General features: G+C 46.3%; 1 protein-coding gene across 14 annotated transcripts in view; it reads right to left on the reverse strand.

The window, feature by feature from the left end:
• Window positions 1–25,888, reverse strand: part of LOC147628426 (uncharacterized) — a 107,685-nt gene that overhangs the window by 46,209 nt on the left and 35,588 nt on the right. For 13 of the 14 annotated variants that reach the window (XM_086813566.1, XM_086813568.1, XM_086813563.1 and 10 more), the window contains exons 10-12: window positions 8,521–8,580; window positions 8,248–8,388; window positions 6,958–7,161 (exon numbers count right to left, since the gene is read on the reverse strand). In XM_086813566.1, the coding sequence (XP_086669692.1) occupies window positions 6,958–7,161; window positions 8,248–8,388; window positions 8,521–8,580 (405 nt within the window). The remainder of the gene's footprint in view (window positions 1–6,957; window positions 7,162–8,247; window positions 8,389–8,520; window positions 8,581–25,888) is intronic. The other variant, XM_086813571.1, reaches the window with a different exon arrangement.

Consider the following 25,888-nt stretch of genomic DNA (forward strand, 5'->3'; position numbering starts at 1 on the left):
GTGCTAGATGTAGCGAGGCCATCAAGGATACCCATACTCCGCCTGCTGAGTCCATCAGGAGCACTTGGCTTGACATCATTCATACCCTCCGTGGTCAATGGGGTAAGCTTCAGGGAGGTTCTGACCGCATGCGAAAGTGGCGAGAAGCTTTCTTAAGGCTCTGGAGGCCTAGCCCTTTTCTCACAGATAAAGGTGGTGACCCCACTTGGCACTACTGACCACCTGTGTGGCTATTCCCATCCCCCACCCCCCCCCATGAGATAGCCTTCTCCTCACAGTGCGTCCAGCCGGAGGAGAAGTGTCTCTTCCCCTTATGAGCATGTGATTCCTGCCCCGTACATGAGGTGAGTTGGTATCTAGCCCTTCATGGTTGTATCTGGCCCTTTGTGGCTGTTTTTTATTAACTAATAGAAGGATCTTTTTCCCAGAAAAAAAAAAGATAGAGCATATTCCTCTTTCATTGCATTTTCCCAATGTAAAATGCCTTGGGCTAAGTACATGGCTCTTCCACATCCATGACACTACACATAAAAGAAAAGTTTGCACTCTACCTAGCCCTTGTTGCAGCTCTCCTTCTCCTTTGCAAAGGAGCTTGCATATGGTTGTCTTGGAGTGTCTAGAGAAGCCATCTCAAGACTATTCTAGCCTCTTGAATTGCTTTGTTTCTTCCCTTTCAATATCCTCAAAATCTTGAGGCATGTTGGGTTCATCCAAAGGTACATCACGAGGTAATTGCTGAAAATCACTGGCTCCTCTAAATTTTCAGTGTATGGCAGGGAGAAACCACCACTAAACCTGAAACACGACTTCGTAAGGGTTGCCGCACAGGTACTTAGCTTATCTTCAAGAAAACAAAATTTTCAAGCATAAAACTTGAGAAAATCAGAAAATAAACAAAAGGGAGAATAGGGAGAGAAGACCCCACACTAGGGGTCGAAATAGCCTTGGGCCGACCCCCCCCCCCCCCCCCCCAAGTTATATTAGATAAAACTCCTTGGAGTAGTCTTGAGTACAAGTTCTTAGAGCTAGAGAGCTCTCGTCTTTTTACATGTCTCAATTGAATAGTTTAAGAAACCAAAAGCAATATCAAACGGCAGATAAAAGTGAGGGCTTTATCTGTGTAACCATAAGCTCCATCATATGGTGTAAACCGCACGGTCCTTCCTCCTCCTTTCAACTCCTTAGCTTTGGGCTTACCTTTCTTCCCTTTTTCCATGCCTTCGAGAGGGTGACTAAGAAGGGAAAGAAGAAGAAGAAGATGATGATGATGATGATGAGGAAGATGAAAGGCTTGATGAAGAAGATGAGGTCTTGGACCTTTTTCGACCATGTTGACTTTTTCGACGATGACAGTGGGCTAATTTGGAATGGCTCCTCTTCCTTCCGAGAGAAGGTGGAGGATTGGGTGATCTCTTTGAGGGAGATCTCTTTGATGAAAACTTTTGATTTTCAATATATTTACCTCAGCCTTGTGGCTTTGTTCAGAAGGGTGAAGAAAACTAAGTGTGCATGCTATGGAAGGCTTTGTATGGCCCTAAGCAGGCTCCCAGAGACCAGTACAAGAAAATAGGTGCATACTTGGTGTCACATGGGTTTTGTAGATCTACACTTAGATCCAATTCATGCATACTATCCTATGATGCATACCAAAAACTCCTATTGTCCTTCACTTGCTAACGCACAAGAGAAGTAGCTCACAACCTGCCCTTGCTGCCTTGCTTTTGGTCTTGCAGACCTTGGCATATGGATGCATGCTGACGTGTGCCTAATGCCTCCTTTTATAGGCTACATGTGCAAAAGTTGTGTTCAAGTTAGTATTCCCTTTTCAGCCCATAAAACAATGCCCAAAAAGTCATAATTTATATTCAAACAATGCCCCAAAGGTGTCCCATCCATGGGTGTATGTCCAGGCACCATTTAGGCTACCAAAATGGCCCCAAACACGTCATATTCACAGGTCATATTCTGCCTCTTATCTCACCAAGATACTGGTTGCCACAGGAAAGCATGTACATGTGGCACTCATAGATGTGATGCCCATAACACGGGAAGAGTAATTGGAGGGATCAAACCACATGTTAGGAGCACCGAGGAATCCACTTCTTCCGGTACTCGGACTGCTGGGCCACTACGTTCTACTTCAGGAGATCAACAGCTCACCTATCGACACACTCACAGCCTTTCCTTCCTTACTGATTTTTGGCTTCAGATTTGGGAGAGGGTTATGTCCCGATCGACCTAGGGTTAGGTTAATCCAAGGTAAGGGGCATGTGCTAACCCAAGTTAGGGTTAAAGCTTAGTAGGGCGTGGGCATGGTTGTTTCTTGTAAAGGTACGAACCAATTCATTCTATACGGTTTGTGCGGCACGATATGACCCCCCCCCCTCCCCCCCTCCCCCTCCCGAGAAATACATCATTTTATTAGTTAATGAAAGAACAGTCACGATGGGCTAAATACAACCATGAAGGGCTAGATACACCCTCACCTCATGTACAGGGCGAGGATCAAAAAAAATCAATAGGGGTGGAGAAAGATGCACTTCCCCTCCGGCTAACATGACCATTTTTCTTAACTGTTTTTCAATCGTTTTTGTCTGTTTTTTTATCCTTTTTTTTGTCTTGCCTTGGCTATAGGCTTGAGCTCTTGAGAAACTCCCTTAGCGTGCCCTCCCCCCACCAACCTTCGCTCACATTCAAGCTTGAAGCTCCATAGTTTGTAAGTGTTTAAAAAAAAACCGTATGTTATCGTACGGTATCCCAAAATTTCATATCGTACCAAAAATTCCCGTACGGTATCGTATTTTCGTACCATGACAACTATGGGAGTGGGGACCGAAGGGTTCACACATAGGCTAAAGGCACTAGCAGAGTGAGGTCTGGATTGACTGTGGGCTTATAAATAATAGTCACGGGCTAGTTATAGCTAAAAGCTAATAAATAAAACAAGGGGGGGCACTTATGAGTAACTTCAGGATCCACACAACGGACAAGAGAGATACCAAGGGCATGCAAGATCTCAGGGCCATGGAGCTACAAGCGGGTGTCTCGGCTTGTTGGTATGGGACGTCAGGTTCGGGTCATATAGGCTTGCGAGGCTCACGGCAATCAGACTTAAGGCTCGGGATGGCACACAACCTATAGCAAGGTGGTGAGCCCCTAGCCACAATCTATCAAGGTCATGCAATGCGTACGACATCTACGAATTCTAGTGTAGGGTTTCTTTGGTATGCGATCAAACCCTGGTCCTCACGAGTGTTCTACATTAGATGATCCTTGGTTACATCATGTGGGGACCTTACAATGGTATCAGAGCCAACAAGTCATTCAACCCGAGGCATGAAGGTTCTACAGTTAATACCCTCCTGTCGGCTGATTTGGCAAGAAAGCCAAGTGCTTTCTCTGCATGGATGTGCAAGGGAAAGAAGTAACCCATATCAATGGTTGCCTTGTTGAGTATAGAGGATAAGTATAGAGGCAGTGGTTTACTAGCATGGCAGCCATGAAACTAGGCGCCCACAGGCCGGTACCTTTCTCTAGAAGGCCGTCACAGGTGAGGCAGCTAAGTGGTGTTGATAGGTGCCCAAAGGAGGGGTGTGTGCTGCAAGAAGGGGGTGTTCATGAGCGTCTAGAGGAGGGGTGTGGGGGTGGACAGAAGGAAGTGTCAGAAGGCGCATAGGGCTGGCCAGTCATGGATGATGGGGGCTGGTCTGAGAGAGGCAGCTGCACAGGGAAAAGCATGCCTGAAAAGCAGATCGGGCCGAATAGCAGTGCCAGGCTGATGTGCAAAGCGCTGCTGTGTGGTCAGGAGTGTGAGCATCTGTACAGACAGCACAGGTAACGGGGCAACCATCCGGGTAGTGTAGGCAGCCATGTGGATAGCCCAGGCAGCGTGGACAGGCCTAAGCATTGTGCAATCACATAGAGAGAGAAAGAAAGAAAGAAAGAAAGAAAGCTGTATTAACGTCTACTAGAGGCCGAACTCGACCTATGAGACAAAATCAATGTACAACTGTCAATGTCTTCCGAATGACAGGAAAAAAAAGGACAAAATGAACATGAAATAGAGAGAGAGAATTCAAGTTATATTAATGTCTTCAAAAGACACAAAGGGTCTATGAGACCAAAATGATGTGTACTAGTGTCCATGAAATCTCGTCATGGATGAAATAAGAAAAAGCAACATTAAACTAAAAATGAAAACTGAGAGCTAAGATCTCAGACTCTGAGATTATACAAGATGAAAAATCTGATCCTATTATGCCAGGTATAGGGTACAATAAGTGACAGGATATGAGAGAGCTGAACAAAAACAGTCAATAAACCCTATATGTTAGGCAAGGGCCCATCCAGGATGTCCATCATGGGTGATACAAGAAGGCTAGAGATGTCGATAGTCTGTTGTGAGGATGAGGCGGGTCACAGGCCAGGTTCGCCTGAGTACAGGGTTGATGAGCTGGTGGTGGTCGGGATCCGACGGGACAAGGGCTTCTAGCTCTCTAGAGTGTGTGTGCCTAAACTGATGTGACTCCCATGGGCTTGCTGCAAGAGGGCACTGTGGTATAGGCTCCCATATCCACTGTGGTGGGCTTTGGTGTGCCTCCCTATCCGACCCTCTAGGCCGGAAACAACTAGTGATGGTAAGCTGAGGAGGGCTGTTGGGGGCGACGATCTCTGAGTAGTGACTCTCTATGCCGGCTGAGCTTCAATAGGAAGAGTCCAAGGCACCTCTGATCTGGTACTCCATGATCCAGGTAAAGGGTCCAAAGCCCTCTCTGAATAGACAGTGAAATCTCCCTCTGATCTCATAGTAGACTGGGCACTAGCAAACACAAAGCACCTCTGACTCAACTCCTGTCTAACAGAGTCTACATGTCCTGTCCCCCCTGGGTATCCGCTCAGCCCTGCCACTCTTTATCCTTGGTCTATGGGACGATACCCTAAGCTGGCCAATGGCTATCCTCATAGCATGGGACATGAAGGCATCGAGCAAACTTGGCCTCTGTATGAAACCATCTGCTGTGAATCTCAGGAAATGATCTCTGTAGTACTGCATCTTGGTAGGCAATGGGCCTACCGATGTGATGCATGTCTTACGTGTGTATAGCCCTAGTAGATCATATCGGATCACCCGGTTATTGTCCTCATGTGTGAGCCTAATGTATAAGGAATCTAGATCACATTGAAATCATTCAATGACCAGTTTTGACCGGAACAAGAATTGGGTGTAAGTATGAGAACTTTTTCATCCTTGATTTTGTACGGGTAAGGCTAACCCTCTAGGTTGACGTAAGGTTTGACCATGGTGTTCACATGGGAATTCAGTTGCTTCCAGGCCGGGTTGTGGACAGGAAAGTTGACCATTCCATCCATGACCCCATATGCTTAATAGGAGTTTTATGTGGGGTGTGCCATTCTGGTATGGGACACTAGCGTGTATTCCTCGTGTAGGATCTACTCAAGTTTCTGGAATTCTTTTCTAGGACACTCTATGCTTTGGCATAGTAAACCTCAAGTAGCTGTGAGGTGTAGTGCTAGTTTGTGAATGGCAAATCACTGGAACCATGAAAATCACCTGAAGGGTAACAAGTCTTATAATTCAGCACAGTCTCTCATGATGGACAAATGATGTTATTGTATTTCGATACAAGAGGCAACCTCAAGTGTACATCACAAAGATTTATAAATAAAGCCTACGAGTTAATAAATAAAAACAAGGGCCAATAATAGCAGAGTTATTGCTATGTAAGTTCCCTTGGGGGCACTTATAAGTCGTTAGAGGTATCCATGAGGCGGCAGATAGGAAAGCTGCAGGGGGCAAGACCTCAAGGCCATGGAGCTGTGAGGGATTGGCTCCCCTTGGTCGTATGGGACACCAGGTTCAGGTCATCTGGGATTGGCAATATCGCGGGAATCAAACCTTGGGCTCGGTGGTGGTTCAAGGCAACGAACCTATAGCTGGGTGGGGAGTCCCTAGCCACAATCTATGCTGGTCATATGACGTCACGAGAAACATGTAGACCAGAAATGGGAATCAACAATATCACCGTTTGGAACATATGGCCGGACCGGAGGGTCGGAGACCATCCACTCTATTGGACGGACTTCATTCACACCATTATAGGACACTAGCAGGGGTTGATCAGTGACTCGAACCAGCTGTCGCAATGCCAGTGTCCTTCCTTCAAACTTGGAGACCCCACCCCTTTCTCACTCAAGGGAACTCCGCTCTTGTTTGGCACTAAAGACACCACCCCACCCCCGGGGCACGCCCCCCAGTGTGGTCTCCCTCCAAGAGTGGCCAGCCAAGGAGGGAAGGGGGGTCTCTCTGATTGGTTTTTGACCTCTTGCAAGGGTTGTAGTCTGCTTAGAGTAAACGCCTTTTCTTCACTAATAGAAGGGTCTTGCCAAGCATGGGGAACTGTGAGGAATCCGGTCCTTTTCCTGTTCTAGTCTCCCTTCAACAGTGGCCAGCCAAGGAGGGCGCCACCCTCTCTTATGGTTTTTTGACCTGTTGCAAGGGTTGTAGTCACTTAGTTCTTTTTACTAATAGACGGGTCTTTTCTTGGGAAACAAATCATGGCAGGAAATGTGAGGCATCCATAGCATAAGCATGTTGCCACCCCTTGTAGCAACATAATCCCAAGGTCGATGGGAGCAGATCCAATGCTGCCATCTGGCAGGACTTTTTCTCCAAGAGAGGTCCTGATTTCAAGTGGTGACACCCCACCCAACCCACCACCACCATAAAAGAACAGAGAAGAAGTATTTGTAATGTCTCTCGCAGAGCGGCCAGCCATGAAGACAGACCCCCCTCCTCACCACTTGTTTTCTCATCCTGTTTTGAGAGTCGTACTGCACTTTTGCCTGATGTAAGTTTCTGTCTACTTAAAGAAGGATCATTCTGATGGGAGGAGAGACGGGGGGGGGGGGGGGGGGGGGGAGGGGACTCTGCCTCACCTCTGCATGATGGGAATAAACAGGTAATCTTTGTCAAAAATATTGACTCTTGCTGTCCATCTCTTCACACGCTCAAAAGACGACTTGCATTTTTCGAACCCATGTTGAATACTCTTGTCTATCTCAGTCAGCTTTCGAAAGAAGAAACTGTTGAAGAAATAAAACCGTTCCTTCTTATGCTCTGGAAGCAAGCTCTGCAGGTACCTGGATGCAAAAGCCACAAGAAGTTCAATCACACAGTGGATTTGCTTGTGCCTTCGCAGTGCATGTGACTCTCTTTTAGGTCTTCCTGATAAGAATCAGACTGTTATGTGAGCAATAGCCTTGCACAACATCAGGATCTGTGTGTTGACAACTGTCAATCGGCATTCACGATTTTAACAGAGATTGCAAGGATGGGAAAATTTTAAATCACTGTAAGTACTTATTCACTATTCATCCAATGTACTCCACATATTTTCAGCCACTTCAGTTTTGGTTGTTCTACTTAAATGATACGAGGATAGCCAAAGCTTGCAGTTCTATGAACATAGAATTAACCCAATGAAACCATATCAGCACACAAGCAAGGAAATGTAAGCAATGCCATGCTTATACTGTCATTACTGAACACATAAGTAAAATCTCAAGATGAAAACAACTTCAGTTGCCAAAGGCTTGTAGCAAATGTAGAAAACAAACAAGAGGCAAGCCATTTCCAGTTTGGCTGTTCTACTCAAATGATACTAGGATAGCCAAAGCAACACATAAGTAAAATCTCAAGATGAAAACAACTTCAGTTGCCAAAGGCTTGTGGCAAATGTAGAAAACACAATGGGCAAGCCTGTCAGTAATATGATAAATACAAAGAAGCAGTGATCAACAAGTAAAATACTTGAGATGCACATTCCCTCTACAAGGTGGGACTAATTCTTCCTTTAAAGACTCTCTAAACATCCCTTGGCGTCATTCCCCTTCTCCATCAATCCTCCACCTCCTTTGCTTTGATGAGCATCCTTGCCCTTTGTTGATTTGGCATTCTTGTCCTCATTGCTCTTATCAGCCCTTAGTAGAACACACTTCTCTCTTGCAATATTTGTTTGATGGAAGATTAATTGTGCTAGGACACCCTGATTAATTGCCCTAGGACAGGCTCTAAGTGACTCTCTCACAGCAGCTTTGTAACACCACAAAACAACACTCAGTGATGTGTATCAAAGCACACAATAAGAATAAGTACATGTTTAAAAGAACTGACACTGAATCGACTTTGAATCCTTACTTTGGTCTTGTGAGGATTGTGTTGCTTACTTAATATAAAAATCGATGATAGTGTCACTGACAAACTCGTCAGGGTTGAGAAGTAGGTAATCATGTTTTGTCACTGTGACTGCATCATGGTCTTCCTTTGGAAAAACTATATCATACCATTTGTCTGAACTAGCCCTATGCCTGTCACCAAAAGACCAACATCAGGAAGCATGTAGTTGGAAAAGCCATCTTGCTGTTCACAGTGTAAACTTATACATTTACATGCCAAGGAACCACCATACTTTCCATGTGCTAAAGACCAGTAGTAGATACCTCTCTTGTACCATATGGTCAAGTGGCAAACATTTCTCTTCAAGCTTATCCAAGTCCAGCCTGTTAAGAAAAGGCAGAGGTCATGACTGACTTTACGAGGGGTTAAAAAAGCACACACAATAACAATATATAAAGGAAACTTTAAGTACCTGAGTACAGACACTTAAGGACAACATGAATTTTTTTCACCCATTTGAGCATTATAAACATTTTAATTTGTATATAAGGCCTACAGGCAGTCCCCCGATTCTACCATGCAACTTGAACCTGAGAAAGGACATACTTTCATAATATTTTCCATTTCTCATTCAAGAAAGCATAAAGCAGCTGCATAAGCATTATTTATCCTGCCGCTCTCAGCTCGGATGCAAAGTCATTGTCTGGTATGCGGACGAGAAGACTGCTAATGCAATGCATGTGTGGACAAAAATAGAATGAACAGCGGAAGACTTCAACACACATGCATTCAAAAGTATCCTACTCTAATCCTAGTATTGATGGTGAGTATTTACAATGACCAGCTATACATCTTCTAGAAGATTCCCAAAAGATGACAAAAAGGTGATCTTTCCGATTTCAGCCAAGTGTTGAGGACTCTCTCCCTCAGCCCAAAACACTAGCTGCAGATCGGTTCCTCACTTCTCCAAATCACCTTTGTACTTGCGTTCCTAAACCATGAGACAATGTTGCATGCACGGAGGCCTTGCAGTACTGATCCACAGCCCTAAGCATGCTTAAGAACAAGATGCTGACTTAAACATGATAAGACACAAGAGAGAGATTGATGTCATGTTTTTCTTTGTATTTATATGGTACCAAAAGATTGCTTACTGAATGTACTGGCTGAGCCTTAGGTCAGCCCCAAAGGGGTGACCCTTGGCCTTTACATGACTTCTTTTGACTACTAGACTTGATGAATGACTAATGAATGACTAATGAACTTGATGGACTTGATGATCGACTGAATTATGCCCCTTTTCTTACATATATGTGCGAAGGTTAAATGCCTTGGCTGCTGCGATTAATATTTGATGTTGCCCAAACCTGCTGCCATGCCAGCAATTGCTTGGCCGCCTGCTGTTGGAACCCCTGTTGGCTCCCGACAGCCTCTCTGCTGGCTGTCGACAGGGCTCCCAGCCCTTGCTTATGTTTATGCTGCTGATGTTGACCTTGATGCGGATGATGAGGATGAGGATGATACTGTAGATGATGGTGCTGTAGATGCTAATGCTGATGATACTTATCTGATGGTACTTATGCTTCTACTGATGACTGATTTAACTGATGATTAATCAGGGGTTAAAGATGTTCATGCAAAGGATTAGCCATGGCACGGGCGTGCACGTGACAGATGATGAACTAGGTTATTTTTAGGGGGGAGCTGGTCAGCCTGTAGGATTGATCAGCCAGCTCCATGACCAGTTTTTTCCCTCCAATAATTCATAGGGCAAGGGGGGAGCTGGTCAGCCTGTAGGATTGGTCGGCCAGCTCCATGACCAGATTTCTTTCTCCAGTAATTAAAAACCAAAGACTTCTTTTTCCTTCAAAAAACAGTCTGTTTTCACTCCTTTTTTTTCGGCAAAATCTCTCCTTGCTTGGACACTTGTACATGGAAGTACCACCTCTGTCCGCATGGGGTGTACATCTGCACAGATGTCTACATAATATTCGCACTGCCATATAGACAGCCATAAAGGTGGCGGTACATGCACACATCGAAGATCGGGGCTGAGATGAGTGGTTGAGCATGAACGGAGCATGTAAGGCTGTTTTTGGTTGAAGAAAAAGGGTTGGCCATGGGCACCCTCTTTTTGGGCAGCTTATGCACAAATTCAGCGTCAAGTAAGTGCTTTTTTTGGCCAAGGAAATCAAGCAAGATGCACCTTTCTGAACTTGCAAACACCAGTACCTGCTTATGCTTTCATCAAGTTTCCTCCATGTGCCTAAACTTGCTTTTTCTTTTTGAATCTACACAAAGCCTTGTGTGGATCTGATTCCTATCTTCACAATGGATGTTTGTGGATTTTGTGTGCTTATTTTCGATGATTCTAGGCCACCGTACTGCAGAGGGTTTCGAGGACTGTTTCGAAGTTTTTTGAGGTTTCAAGGTTTCAAGGTTTCAAAAGTTAGAAACGGGTTTTCTTGTGACCATGGATCATGTAGGCCATATGGTTTAGAGACGGCTTAGAGTAGATTTGGCACTGCAAAATAGGCTACATGCCAGTGGATAGTTATCCACTAGCGGTCCACACGTGGAGTCAGCAGAGTAGGTAGACTTCACTCTTGGACACGTCCTAGCATTGCAGATCCAAATGGGGCCCAAGATGAGCCCGGATGGTAGTGGGAGGTGGGTCAGCTACATTGCAAATTCTAGTTCATCCTTAAGGGCTGAGTCTACACCGCATATGGTGCCACCAACTAATATCGCAAGCCTATACACTCATGTCATTGCTGCCGCCCATAAATGCCTCTATATAGATACACAGCCGACCCCTTCTTCTCAACATAATACATCAATCATCAATGTGAGTTTACTCCCTAGCTTCTAATAGCATACAGCCTCCGTCTCGCTAGTTCTTGATCAACCATCAAAGATCCCTTTCACAAGAGCACACATGTGTGGGGCTTTGCCATCTATTGTATCACATCAGTAATACATTATTCTTCTCTATCTGTACTACTATTACAATTGTTATTTTTCCCTCTCGCATTGACAGCTCTATCTTTAGGAATCTCCTTGCTCTTCTACTCCTAGACTTGCAAAACTTGGAACTCTCTTGTGTCTCAAGGGTCCCAAAAATACGGTCTCCATGAAACTCCAAGGGAAATGTGCACAAACATGTGCCTACATGGATGGCTTTAAGCCATCAACAAATTGATATCATACGAGGATTTACCGTACCATATGAAATTTTGGAATGCGATACGGTAAAGTACAGTTTAAAAAAAAACACTTATAAATTTGCGGATTATCAATTTGAAAGGATAGAGAGCTCAGAGGTTCTTATAGCGCTTGAGAGCTAAAACCGGCCTTCAATGAAAACCAAAGTGCAGTAGACTAACTGTCACAATAATACGGCTGCAAATCAGCAAAGAAAACAGTCAAAAGAGAGCTATAGTGCTCCTACAAGAAAACAACGACACTCGTTGGACCCAAAGCGCCTTTCGGTATTTCTTTATTCGCATTCAAGGAAGAGTTCAACTGAGTACAACATAGCCAAACATGGCTGAAAATAATAGCATGCCCAATATGTTCATACCTCTGATCCAGTCAACATAGATGAAACCGGCCTCTGATAGAAAACCAGAGTGCGGTGGGAACAATCACCCGTCCACCTGTAGTCTAGATGAGAAACAAAACACAGATTGGAGCTAGAGTGCCCAAATCTGAATACACAGAGACACCTGTTGGCCCCAAAGCTTGGCGCCCCTTGCGGTATTTCTTTATTCAATTAAAATAATATGTATGGCTGAGTACAACACAAAAACCAGCCAAGAGTTTACACCTGTAAGTCCAATCTGACTGCCCACAAATCCTTCTCAGCACAGAGGATCTATGCACACAGATCTGTGTCCTCAAGCAACACACTGTGCCTCCCTCTGATCAGCCAAGTTCACAAAGCAGGCAAGACATGGGCATACATCTGGCATAACTCAAGAGCATGATACATCTTCTCAGCTCAAACACACATCTGCTGTTCAATCCCTGTCTTAATCCCTTGTCAATCTGCCATACTCCTCCTCTCACAAGGAGCCAGATAACACATACCTGTAGCAGACATCAAGCAATAGAAAGAGAGATAGATGAACAGAGTCAAGGCTTACCAAGTTCAGTTCGTGAAACAACACTGGAGGAAGCAACAGCACTAATCTGTGCCTGCTTGCTGCAGGCACTTGAATCCACAATCCTGCTTCACACGTGTGCTTGCACTTGCCTGTATCCTCCTCCTGATGCTCACTCCTATGCTGTCCTTGTAAAGTACAGATCTGAAAATCAGCACAGTACCCGTCTGTACCGCCTCGGGATACGTGCCAGGCGTTGTACTTGCATAAACAGTCTACTGTCCACTTCTGTACCTGCCTGAATTTGAGAAAACAGGCCTGTCCAGCACCTGTCCAGCACCTGCTAACACCTCTGCAGCAACTGTACCTTCTGTACCTTGCTGCCCGTACACTGTACGGCAGCTGTACAAGGTGTACTTGCTGAAAAACAGTCTGTACAGCCTGTACAGGGCTTCTGCGCAGAGTTTCCAGCAGCTGTCCTGTGCGCCGCCAGCAACAGAGGAGAAAGAGAGAGAGAGAGAGTGCCCAGTTCTGGCCGTACAGTGCTGTACGGCTGATTCTACTCAGAAAAACAGCTACAGCCACAGCAAAACAGCCGCCTTCTCCTTTCTCTTGAGCTTTTCCACGCTAGAACACAAGCGCATGAGGGCTTCTCCACTTTTGCTACACGACTCCCCAAAAAGGGAAGAGAGAGAGAGAAGAGAGAGAAAATTCCTTCCCAATTTAATCCCTAGGGCCCCAACTTAAATAAGTTCCTAGGGCCACTAAGGCCTAGGGGCAAACTTCAATAAACATTAAAACTTAATGTTTTAATGTTCCCCCTTCACACCTAGGGATGTCCACACATCTTAAACACTGTCCGGGCACCCCCCATGTGAATCATAAAATATTCTGACTCTGCAACCACCATGCCCACACTTGTCCTGCTCCATTTTCACAGGGCCATGACATACCCCCCTCTTGAAAGATGGCAAGCGTCCTCGATTGCATTCTGGTGATGCATCAAAATATCCAAAGTGAAATATACAATATGGCAAGATCAGCGTCCCAATCTCTCTGAGCCATACACATGTATCCACATTCACTACAAACCAATGGCATAGTAATAGTCCAAGTTGTATACCACTGTGAACCATACATATCCAGAAAAATCTCCATGTGACTAGTACACATATATCATAGAAGTCCCATAAACAGATGTACTGTCAGCCTCAGTACCTTCGGGTGAGATAAAAACTGCACCAAGCAACCTCTAGATGTCATCTGAGCCTGTCTGTATCAAGGGAGTGGAGGTGCTACCCCCCTCTTGAGCATCAGGTAATGCTCCAGACCCATGCTCTGCTGAACCTGAATGAGCCACAATAAGAGTCGGCTCTAACTCAAAGGCATCGAGATAAAGCTGCAAAACCTGAGGTGAATCTGTTAAGTCACCTTCCTCCATCCACTTCGCATCCATCGGTGAATAGTTCTTGAACTTCACAAGATAGCGACGGGAAACTTTACCTCGTACCTTCCTTTCTTTATGTGCCAGTATCTGCTCTGGAATCAGAACCTCATCAAGTTCCTCAACTTCCGGCTGAGCCTCATCTGATACATCCTCAGGCACATCCCCACGGAAAGGTCTAAGAAGACTCACGTGAAAAGCATTGTGAATCCTCCAGTGATCTGGTAACTTCAAACGATAGGTTATCTCACCAATCTTTTCCAAAACCTGAAAAGGCCCATAATATCGCATGCTCAACTTAGGGAATAAGCGCTCTTTACCCTTCATCTTCTTGAGTCTAGCCTTTTCAAAACGCAAAAGAACCCAATCACCCAATGCAAACTGTAAATCACGTCTGTGACGGTCTGCGGCTTTCTTTTGCTTCTGCTGAGTTTTCTGGAGGGCCAACTTAACTCTCTGATAAGCTTCATCCAAGCTCTCTACATACTGATCAGCCTCAAAGATCTTATCCTTTGTATGCAAAATGGGCGGTACCTTCTTCCCTCCTTCTACAATCTCAAAAGGCGCCTTGCCTGTCGAGCTATGTACAGTGTTGTTATATGCAAACTCCACTAGAGGAAGATACTTTTCCCATTGTTGCTTGTGCTCTGACACATAACACTTGAGAAGATCCAACACTGTAGAGTTAGCCTCTTCTGACTGACCATCTGTCTGTGGATGAAATGACGATGAAAACTTGAGAGTTGTACCCATGTTGTCAAACAACCCTCTCCAAAACAAACTCGTCATCCGTGGATCACGGTCACTAATGATAGACGTAGGCAAACCATGATACTTGAAGATGTTCGCCATGAACAACTTCACCATATGATCCACTTTAATTGTCTTCCGCACGGGAATGAAATGAGCCTGCTTACTGAACCTGCATATGATAGTCCAGATGCCATCATTTCCCGTTTGTGTCCGTGGAAGATCAAATACAAAATCCATGGCAATGCTCTCCCAAGGTCTATCCGGAATAGGTAAAGGCTGTAATAACCCTGGTGTCTTCTGACGGTCAAACTTTACCTTCTGACATACGATGCATTGCCTCACAAAGGCATCAACATCTCTTCTCAAGGTTGGCCAATAAAAGAAAGTCTCCACTGCTTTGACCGTGGCGTCAATACCTCTATGACCTGCATACGGTGGAGCATGACTTTCAATCATAACCTTGAGTCGCAATGGCCTGGTAACACACAGTCTGCCATGCATTAATAAAAACCCATCTCTGAGAGTGTAATGCTCATGCCGCTGACCCTCAGACATCTGATCATACAACTTTTCAAAATCCTCATCATGGGCATACTGCTCTTTCATTTCATCAAGCTCATGGTGATAAGCAAGTGAAACTGCAGAGACCTGTGGCTTGCGTGACAAAGCATCTGCCACTACATTCTTTTTGCCTTCCACATGCACAATCTGGAAGTGAAACATTGACAAAAAGTTTGCCCAACGCATATGCTTCTCTGAAAGCTTAGTCTGCGTGAGGAAATAACGCAAGGTCTGATGATCTGTCTGTACAGTGAAATCAGCCCCAAGCAAGTAGTGTTTCCATGTAGAAAGAGCGTGAATTACAGCCAACATCTCTTTCTCATACACTTGTAAATGCTTCTCGGCATCTTGCAAAACTCTACTCTCATAGGCTATCACATGTCCCTCTTGCATGAGAACTGCACCAATGCTACTTCCACATGCATCACACTAGACAACAAAAGCCTTTCGGAGGTCCGGTAACACCAATACTGGGTCCGAAGTAAGCTTTTCTTTGAGCTTTTTGAATGCTGTAATTTCCCGATCAGCCCATCTAAACGGAATTGCTTTCTTCGTCAAAGCATGAAGAGGCGAAGCAATTTCAGCAAAGTGCCGTATGTAACGCCTGTAATAGGAACACAATCCTAGAAAGCTGCGTACATCATGCACGGTCCTCAAAGCTGGCCAATTAAGTATTGCTTCCACCTTTGCTGGATCCATACGGACTCCATGACCAGACACAATATGCCCCAAGAAATGTATCTCCTGCAAGAAAAACTCACTCTTCTTGCCATTAACCACCAACCTATGGTTTCTGAGTTCTGCAAACACAATGGCCAAATGCCTTCTATGCTCTTCCTCAGTTTGTGAATGCACAATCATATCATCAAAGAATGTGCCCACAAACTCTCTATGAGGTCTGAAAATCCTGTCCATCATTCTGTTAAATGTGGCAGGCGCATTTGTCAAACCAAAGGGCATAACCAAGAACTCATACAACCCAAATGTGGTTCGGAATGCTGTCTTATGCACATCCTCGGGTCTAATGCGTATCTGATGATACCCGCTTTTCAAGTCAATACGACTAAAAACTGTGGAGCCCTGTAAGCGGTCCAAGATGTCATCGATCCTCGGTATGGGGAATCGATTCTTGATGGTATTCTTATTCAGCGCCCTGTAATCAATACACATGCGCCAAGAACCATCCTTCTTCTGCACTAAGAGCACAGGTGAGCAAAAGGGTGATGAGCTAGGCTGTATCAACCCCTTATTCAATAGCTCCTGTACCTGACTCATAATCTCTTCCTGTTGGGCTGCACTAACACGATACGGCGGTCTATTCGGTGGAGTACTACCAGGTATCAGATCTATGGCATGATCTTCTGGCCTCTCAGGAGGTAATTCTCCTGGCAATGACTCGGAAAAACAATCTTGAAACCCACTTAAGAAATCAGCCCTGTCCTTATCTAACATTGACAAATTAGACTTAGACTCATCATCCTGTGCATCCTTTACATAAATCAAGTACGCGGAAAGATGCTTTTTCATTACTGATGAAATCGCCGAAGCGGATACAATAGGAACAGATTCCCCTTTGAGTTTTACATCCAATACATGCTCTTTCCCTCTATGAGTCAGAGTAATTTTCCTATTGTAAGTATCCACCACCGCATGTACCCTGTGGCACCATGGCATCCCCAACAAAACATCACAGCCATCCAAAGGCATGATGAAGAACTCCTCGCTGTCCACATAACCCTGCAAATGAAGCCGAAGCTTCCCAATGATAGGAGTAACGGGTTCTGCATACCCTGGACAAGCCATATTTGCCTCATGTAACGGCCCCATCTCCTCTGCGCGAATCCCCAATCGGCTAGCCAAATCTGGTGAAATGAAGTTGGCTCTAGCACCTGTGTCAAAGAAGATCAAAGCATTCTGATCTCTCACTTTGCCCCATGCCCTGCACAACTCTGTAGCTTCACCACTTAGCTGCTCCCCCACAAGATCAGGAACTAAACCTGCAGAAGGCTTTGGTTTCTTTGGCTTGGGCTCTCCTTTATTGTCAGGGTCCTTCTTGGACGTTCTCTTGGGACAATTGAATGACATATGCCCCTCTTCAGTACAGTAAAAACACTTTTGAGCATCTCTCAAAGCCTGTCTTTCCTCAGAAGTCCTTTTGGGCATTGGCAACTTCTTATACTTTGTCTCTGTAGACCCTTTAGCATCACGGGAAGCATGCCCAAATTTTTCAGCTTTCTTGCCCAATTTCTTACTGCCTTTAAATCCAGATGAACCACCTGTGAGTAACGCATTGGCTGTCATAGCATTTTCAATCATCTGTGACATGTTCGTTACTCTTGTCTTTATACAATAATCTCGTACCTCCTTGGGCAGCCCACAACAATACTTCTCTACCTGCTCAGATAATGGCACGGCACGATAAGAAGTCACTGGGAGTAGAGCTTCCCAAAACTTCTTGTTATAGTCTTCCAAACTATCACACTTTGAAGCATCCAGCTTGTGCCATGCTGTCATAACATCCACCTCAAATGTAGATGTGAGCCATACGGAAGAGAAAACCTGTTTGAATTGGACCCATGTGGTGGGTGCTATGCCCTGCAAAAGAAGAGTAGACCACCACTGCAAAGCATTGCCCTTGAGAAAAGTGGCAGCTTTCCTCACCTTTGAGGACTCTGTGTAATTCCCACCAGAAAAAGCAGCATCAAACTGCTGTAAAAAGGTAAGTGCCTTCAATTTATCCTTGGCCCCACTAAAAGTGTCAAACTTCACTGCAGCTCCCCCTTCCTTGTAATCCTTCGCCTTGCCCATAGGCGTTAGATTATCATATGGAAGTGGTTTTGTGAGATTGCTGCCCCCAACATTCATACCCATCATTGGGTCAACATTTCCCATTCCAACACCAGGCATACCATACATCCCAGCCATGTTTCCATACATTCCACTATGCATACCTGGCTGCATGTCACCAAACATATTGCCTTGCATCCCAGGTTGCATGCTTCCAAACACATTTCCTTGCATACCGGACTGCATACCACCATACATATTCCCTTGCATGCCAGGCTGAAAATTGGCTCCAAAAGGCCCATACATACCCATGCCTCCCTGAGGATAACCCCCAGTCATGGATTGAAACACTGAGCCACCACCAAAGTACCCTGGATGCATGTTCTGCTGAGGAATAGGTGGCTGTCCATAGAAGGAACTCTGTGGGTTAGCACCAAAAGCATGCTGCATGTTCGGAAACTGTGCAGGAGATGGATCCTGTGGAGTGGTACCACTATGACCTTGAGAAAGATTCTTCGAACGAACCTTCTTCTTCTTTTTCTGGGGCTCTGTGCGGGGCTCTGTGCGAGATCTCATAAATTCAGCAAATCTCTCGCTCTGTGTGAGCTGCATAAAAGTATCCATAACACCAGCCAAGCGATCTTTGAACCGAGCATCATCATCCTCTTTAGCATGCACATCTTCTGGCTGTGTTACATCCTCATAAGGCTCAACATCTGCAGCCTGTTCTCCTGCAAAAATATCCTCAGATACATCTCTTTCAGGAGAAGTCTCTTGCTCTTCTTCTTCTTGATAGAAGTACTCTTCCTCTGTATCAGACATGGTTGCTGAATTTTCAGCGATGGCTTTCTCCAAAGCAACCACGAGCTCACCCCCTTCAGAAAGTTGATGAATGGTCCCGGCGACGGAACCTTGAAACCGGCCTCTGATAGAAAACCAGAGTGCGGTGGGAACAATCACCCGTCCACCTGTAGTCTAGATGAGAAACAAAACACAGATTGGAGCTAGAGTGCCCAAATCTGAATACACAGAGACACCTGTTGGCCCCAAAGCTTGGCGCCCCTTGCGGTATTTCTTTATTCAATTAAAATAATATGTATGGCTGAGTACAACACAAAAACCAGCCAAGAGTTTACACCTGTAAGTCCAATCTGACTGCCCACAAATCCTTCTCAGCACAGAGGATCTATGCACACAGATCTGTGTCCTCAAGCAACACACTGTGCCTCCCTCTGATCAGCCAAGTTCACAAAGCAGGCAAGCCATGGGCATACATCTGGCATAACTCAAGAGCATGATACATCTTCTCAGCTCAAACACACATCTGCTGTTCAATCCCTGTCTTAATCCCTTGTCAATCTGCCATACTCCTCCTCTCACAAGGAGCCAGATAACACATACCTGTAGCAGACATCAAGCAATAGAAAGAGAGATAGATGAACAGAGTCAAGGCTTACCAAGTTCAGTTCGTGAAACAACACTGGAGGAAGCAACAGCACTAATCTGTGCCTGCTTGCTGCAGGCACTTGAATCCACAATCCTGCTTCACACGTGTGCTTGCACTTGCCTGTATCCTCCTCCTGATGCTCACTCCTATGCTGTCCTTGTAAAGTACAGATCTGAAAATCAGCACAGTACCCGTCTGTACCGCCTCGGGATACGTGCCAGGCGTTGTACTTGCATAAACAGTCTACTGTCCACTTCTGTACCTGCCTGAATTTGAGAAAACAGGCCTGTCCAGCACCTGTCCAGCACCTGCTAACACCTCTGCAGCAACTGTACCTTCTGTACCTTGCTGCCCGTACACTGTACGGCAGCTGTACAAGGTGTACTTGCTGAAAAACAGTCTGTACAGCCTGTACAGGGCTTCTGCGCAGAGTTTCCAGCAGCTGTCCTGTGCGCCGCCAGCAACAGAGGAGAAAGAGAGAGAGAGAGAGTGCCCAGTTCTGGCCGTACAGTGCTGTACGGCTGATTCTACTCAGAAAAACAGCTACAGCCACAGCAAAACAGCCGCCTTCTCCTTTCTCTTGAGCTTTTCCACGCTAGAACACAAGCGCATGAGGGCTTCTCCACTTTTGCTACACGACTCCCCAAAAAGGGAAGAGAGAGAGAGAAGAGAGAGAAAATTCCTTCCCAATTTAATCCCTAGGGCCCCAACTTAAATAAGTTCCTAGGGCCACTAAGGCCTAGGGGCAAACTTCAATAAACATTAAAACTTAATGTTTTAATGTTCCCCCTTCACACCTAGGGATGTCCACACATCTTAAACACTGTCCGGGCACCCCCCATGTGAATCATAAAATATTCTGACTCTGCAACCACCATGCCCACACTTGTCCTGCTCCATTTTCACAGGGCCATGACAATAGAAGTCCCGCACAGTCTTGTGCTAATTCAAATACACAAATCTGCATCCCTTTAAGCCAAGAAAATACATTCAAGAGGTCCCGAACAATGTAGCCAAGTTGCCCTTACTCGTAGCCAAACACACAGCCATACATCAGCCCACAAACTCGTCCAAAAACATGCCAGAATAGGTGGTGCAGCAAACTCAGCTCGAACAATGTCGTGCGGGACGGATGGTTTGCTGCGTATCATCCTCGAGAGCATCAAGATATGTGGTCTCTCCAGCTGTACCCATGTGGAGGCTGCAAGCCCTGGTGCCCAAACCGCTGCTGCATACATCAAGGCTGGTGTCACTAATGTATCAAAGAGCCACCCCTTCGTGCGGGGTTCCTGAAAATGTGCCTGATGACACTGACGCTCAAGGCCAGCAAGAGCTGCATACCCTCGGGTCACTCTGTCTCGGACTGCCTGAGCCATGGAGAAGCGTCCAGCTGAGCTAGTAAATGTGATGCCAAGGTAAACATAAGAGATCACCACCTCGACCCGCCCTCCTGCTAATGTGAGAGTAGTGTGGCTCCTGACTGCAGGTGAAGTGTGGAAGATCATAACCTTGGTTTTCCCAAGGTTCACTGTGAGCCCCTGCTGTGCGCAGAAGTCATCAAGAGCCACAAGGTGTCTTTGAAGCCCAACCTGCGTGTCGGATACCAAGACCATGTCATCAGCATAAAGCATAACATGGACAGTAATACCTGATAGCTCAACCCCAGAGCCTCCTCCCTGTGTGATGTAATCGACCACCTCATCAATATAGAGCCCAAAGAGCGTGGGGGAGAGCGGGCACCCCTGCTTCACACCAATGGTGCTAGCAACTGTGTCGGACAAGCCTCCTGGGCATCAGACTCTCCCAAAGACCTGCTCATGTAGCCTGTATATGCCCCACATCATGTCTGAAGGTATGCCTAGTGTCTATAGTCGCCGAAAGAGGCGCTCTCTGGGCACAATATCAAATGCCTTGCGGAAATCCACAAAGCAACAATAGAGCCGTTGCCTCCGTGCCTTGGCCTGATCAATCAGGCACCTCAATGTAAAAATGTGGTCGATGGTCGAGAAGGCTCGACGGAAGCCTGCCTGGCCTGCTGCTCTCAATCCCCCAACCTCTGCATGAGTGCTCACCTCTGCCTCCAAAACTGCCCCGTATAGTTTGGCTAATATATGGCCAATCATGATGGTCCTGTAGTTCCCGGGGTCTAGTACATCTCCCGCTTTATGGATCGGCACAATAGTGTGCATCGTCCACTCAGCCGGAAACCCCTCTGACAGAGCTCTGTTGAAGAGATGAGCAAGAAATGGTGCCAATGTATCAATAGCATAGATGAGATGCTCTCCCTGTAATCCTGTATGATCTGTCGCCCGTCCATGTTGGAGTCCGCATATGGCCCTCCTAACCATAGGTGGGGTGAAGAAGGTGGAGACTGTGGAGCATGGCTCTATGGGCTGTGGTATAGGGGACTGTGCAGGCACATCATAAAGTCTCTCTGTATATGTCTACCAGGTTTGAGGATCGGCAATAGGTATGGGAGGACGGGGCTCTCTGAGTCTCCTCCAAGCAGCAGCAGCATCTCTGCTCATGAGCATGTGATGTGTCCCCCAGTACTGAGCCTCCTCGTAAGCTCGCCGCTTACGGCGGCGGGTGAGAGTATGCATCCTCCTGCCTGCCTGCCTCTGGGTGATCTCCCCGTGAGCCCTCTGCACTCGGAGACTGCGGTAAAGGTTTCTGCACTCGTCATCATACCATCGGTTCTGGGGCATGCTCCCAGATGTAGGTGGCCGTCCTGTCTGTATGTGGTATGGAAAACTCCTCGCGGCTGCGGAGTACAACTGTCAATGTCCTCTGGATGTCCAAAAAAAAAAAGGACAAAATGAACATGAAATAAACTATGAAAGTACTGAGCTAGTGCGGGGGGGGGGGGGGGGTGATGGATGGAGCACTACTACTAGAGGCTCAGTATGCAACCTATATGCGTAGGGTATACGAGAATGCAATGTAGATCTGTCTAGCTCCAACCAGTACCATAATGGGGGTATAATATGTGATGCATAGGCGATGGCGAGGCAAAACTCCCTCGGAGCATGATCTCCCGGTGTGAGTGTAAGTGATCTAGTCGCTCTTGGATATGGTGCCGATGTCAAGCCCGTATCTCTGTGATCTCACTCTGATGTAGTCTCGAAGACTGGTAGCCTGGTGCTCTCGGTCTCCATCTGGCTCGGAGGTCCTCAGCGCGCCTCCTGTCCTGCAGGCGGCTATAGTTATGGCCGCCGGCCTATTGCACGAAGGGAAAGCGCCTATGCGTAAGCTACTACCCGACTCATAGCGAGAGAGAGAGACAGAGAGAGAAAGAGAGAGAGAGAGAGAGAGAGAGAGAGAGACTCTGCATCTGCATACATAATGTTCCTCACTCTCAACCTCCTCCTGGCATAGTCTGCATATCCTCTCTGCTCTGGGGATCCGTGCTGCCCTACCTACCTCAATCTCAAGCTGGTGTGATGACACTCTGAGCTGGCCAATCGCCACTCGGGCACTGTGAGGCATGTACACTTCTATTTATCCAGGTCTCTGTATGAATCCATCCGCTGAGATACGCATAAACTGTTCTCTGTAGTATAGCATCTTCGACGGTAGAGGCTGACTAGGTGTAATCCAAGTCTCTTGAGTGTATCGCTGCCATAAATCCTACCGAAGGACTCTGTTCCTCTCACTGTGAGAGAGCTGGATGTGTGGTGCATGTATATCATACTGGAAAGGTGGCAAGTGATCTATGTCGAGACCATGCTGAGTGAGCCACTGTATCATCTGTGAATACCATGATCTCCTATCTCCACTCTCTGCGAGCTGCCTGGACGCCTCAAAAGCTCTGTGTGTGTGTGTGTGTGTGTGTGTGTGTGTGTGTGAGAGAGAGAGAGAGAGAGAGAGAAGCGCGTGGATGAACCTGCTCTCCAGCTAGACCCCGCTCCCTGCTCAGACCTCCATTTCCTGCAGCTCAGCCACCAGCCTTCCAAAGAGAAAAAAACACACATGCATGCAACTGCAGCCGACTCCTCCAAAAAGAGAGTCCCCGCCTATAATAGTGTAACCCCTCCAAGGGCCACGATTTCCAAAAAAAAAGGTAGTTAGGTTTTTAAACCTTTGTCCCCATGGGTTTTGAAAAGGGACCTTATTAATTCCTAGGGTCACCTTTGAGCCCAAGTGAACATTTAACCAATGTCCAGCACACTCCACCATGCCCACTTTTCAGATACGTTGTACAAATACAAAGGGTCGAGACAAAGCAATGGGAGCTTGAGCTTAGAGGCTAGAACTACGAGAGCTTGAAGCTTGTGATGGAGAGAAGGTTGGAGAAGAGCGTTTTAAAGGGAAACCAAAAGAGTCCAAGGCACCCACCCAAGGCCAAGGGCCAAGGCCCAACTGTTAGAAGAAAGACATAGAGAGAGGGAGGTAGTTGAGGAGAAGCCTTTGCTTCTTGTTGCCCTAACTAAGAAAGGTGCCTCACCTCAACCCTCCAAATACGGAGTAGTGATCACAAGGATAGAGAGAACAAATCCTCTGCATCCACAGCAAATGTCAACAGCTGCAGATCCTTCGCTACTAAGCCTAAAAGGACACCGAAAGCAAGCAAGCTCCATAATAGTCAAAAACAGCCATAGGTGCCTCATCTCAACCCTCCAAATACGGAGTAGTGATCAAGGATAGAGAGAACAGATCATTTGCATCCACACCAAATGTCTACATCTACAGATCCTTGGCTGCTAAACTTAAAAGGACACCAAAAGCAAGCAAGCTCCACAATAGTCAAAAACAGCCAAAAACAACCATTCTTTTCAAAAAAAAAAGGGTCAAAACAACAACAGAAAGGAGAGGGGGGGCTTATTTTTATTTATTTTTAAAAAAAACAATCCGTACGGTGCCATACGTACTGTACCGTACGACAGTGTCATACAACGTCCGAGAGCAATATGTTGCAAGGCTTCAACAACACTTCAAAGTTGGGTTTGCTCCTCACATGGAATGTGAGAAGAACTTGGGAGGCTGGTAGTTCCCATTAATGAGCCAAAGATGGAGAACGGGAACTCAATGGATAATCTCGCAGACAACTCCATGAAGGAGAACATCGTTGGCACCTATTAGAATAATGACTCCGCTCAGAATGGCAGCTCTCATGCCAGCTTACATGCTGTGACGAAAGATGACTTTCTCGACATCGAGAGCAGTGCTCGTCCAATTGCTCAACAAGATACACTCTTCTTGAAGCCCATTGTCCTCCTGCAAGTTTCCTAGGCTTTGATCCCACCTGTAAGCCTACGATTGGGAGCAGTGCTCATCCAATTCCTCAACGGGCTACACTTCACCTCCTGCTTGAAGCCATCGTCCTCCTGCAAGTTTCCTACGCTTTGACCCCACTTGTAAGACTGCTACCGCAATGCAAGTGTGAACAAAGATAGAATAAACAGCAGAAGCTTTGACACACAAGCATCCTACTCTGATCCTTGCATTATTGGTGAATATTTTTACAATTATTTTCTGTACATCTACTATAACCTATTCCCAAAAGACGACCAAAAGGCGATCTCCCTAGATCTCAGCCCAGTTCTGTAGATTCCTGTTCCTCATCCCAAAAGGCTAGCTGCAGATCTCCTCCTGCGCCCTACATACTCTAGGTTTGGAAAGCTCATTTTGAACCTCTTTCTTCCTCTTCTAAGCTCTCCATTGCTGCAGAAACTCCATACCTCTCAAGCTCTCCCTCCTTGTCAAGCTCCCTCAATCTCAAGCTCCCTCTCCCTGTTTCTTCCTTTTCTAATCTCTCCATTGCTGCAAAAACTCCATCCCTCTCAAGCTCTCCCTCCCTCTCAATCTCCCTCTCTCTCAATCTCCCTCTCTCTCTCTCTCTCAAGCTCCCTCCCTCACCATTGTTGCTGCAGAAACTCTATCCCTCTTTAGTCTACTCTAGGTTCAGAAAGCCTATTCTCAAACTCCAACCCTCTTTAAAGCTTTCCATTGCTGCACTGAAAACCCTGAACTTTCTCTCCTCTCCACTCTTCTGTTGTAAAACAAGCTTTCTTTTCCCTTCTTCTCTTTTCTTACCACCATGGCCTCTTCCAGTAATGTGAGAAGACCTAGGCAGAAGGTGGAAGAGCTTGTTTGTGCTTGCACTCGAGATGACACCGATCCTGAACCATGAGTTGATGGACCAGAAACCCTAACGCTCCTTTTACAGGACAAGGGGGAAGTTGGTTGGCCTGTAGGACTCGTTGGCCAGCTCCACGACCAGGCTATTTTCCCACGAGTGTGTTCCCATGTGGCTTCCGAATAATTACTGGCCACCCTTTCCAACTGCCTCACTTCCCATAACCCTGCCAACAGGGGTGGTTTGAGCAGCCCAACCTGTACCTGCAGGTGTGCCAGACGGACAGACTTAAATCACCTTATCGGTTGGCGCGCCCTAATCCCTGGGCTAATCCCTGAAGGGCCAGAATTTGGAACTACAGCAGCTAGTATTGGCAGGGAAGGCAGTGGAATGGACCAGGTGGCTGTCAGCCAGCCAATAGAGAGGATGATCATGTGTCGGTGGCTGCAGCAAAGGGATTTTTGTGTCCAAGGCTGGCCGACAGCAGGTCGGCCAGTCCATTTGAGCTTCCAAA

Source organism: Cibotium barometz, chromosome 19 (genome assembly GCF_041138505.1).
Source record: "Cibotium barometz isolate CiBa-2024 chromosome 19, ASM4113850v1, whole genome shotgun sequence".
Classification (NCBI taxonomy): domain Eukaryota; kingdom Viridiplantae; phylum Streptophyta; class Polypodiopsida; order Cyatheales; family Cibotiaceae; genus Cibotium; species Cibotium barometz.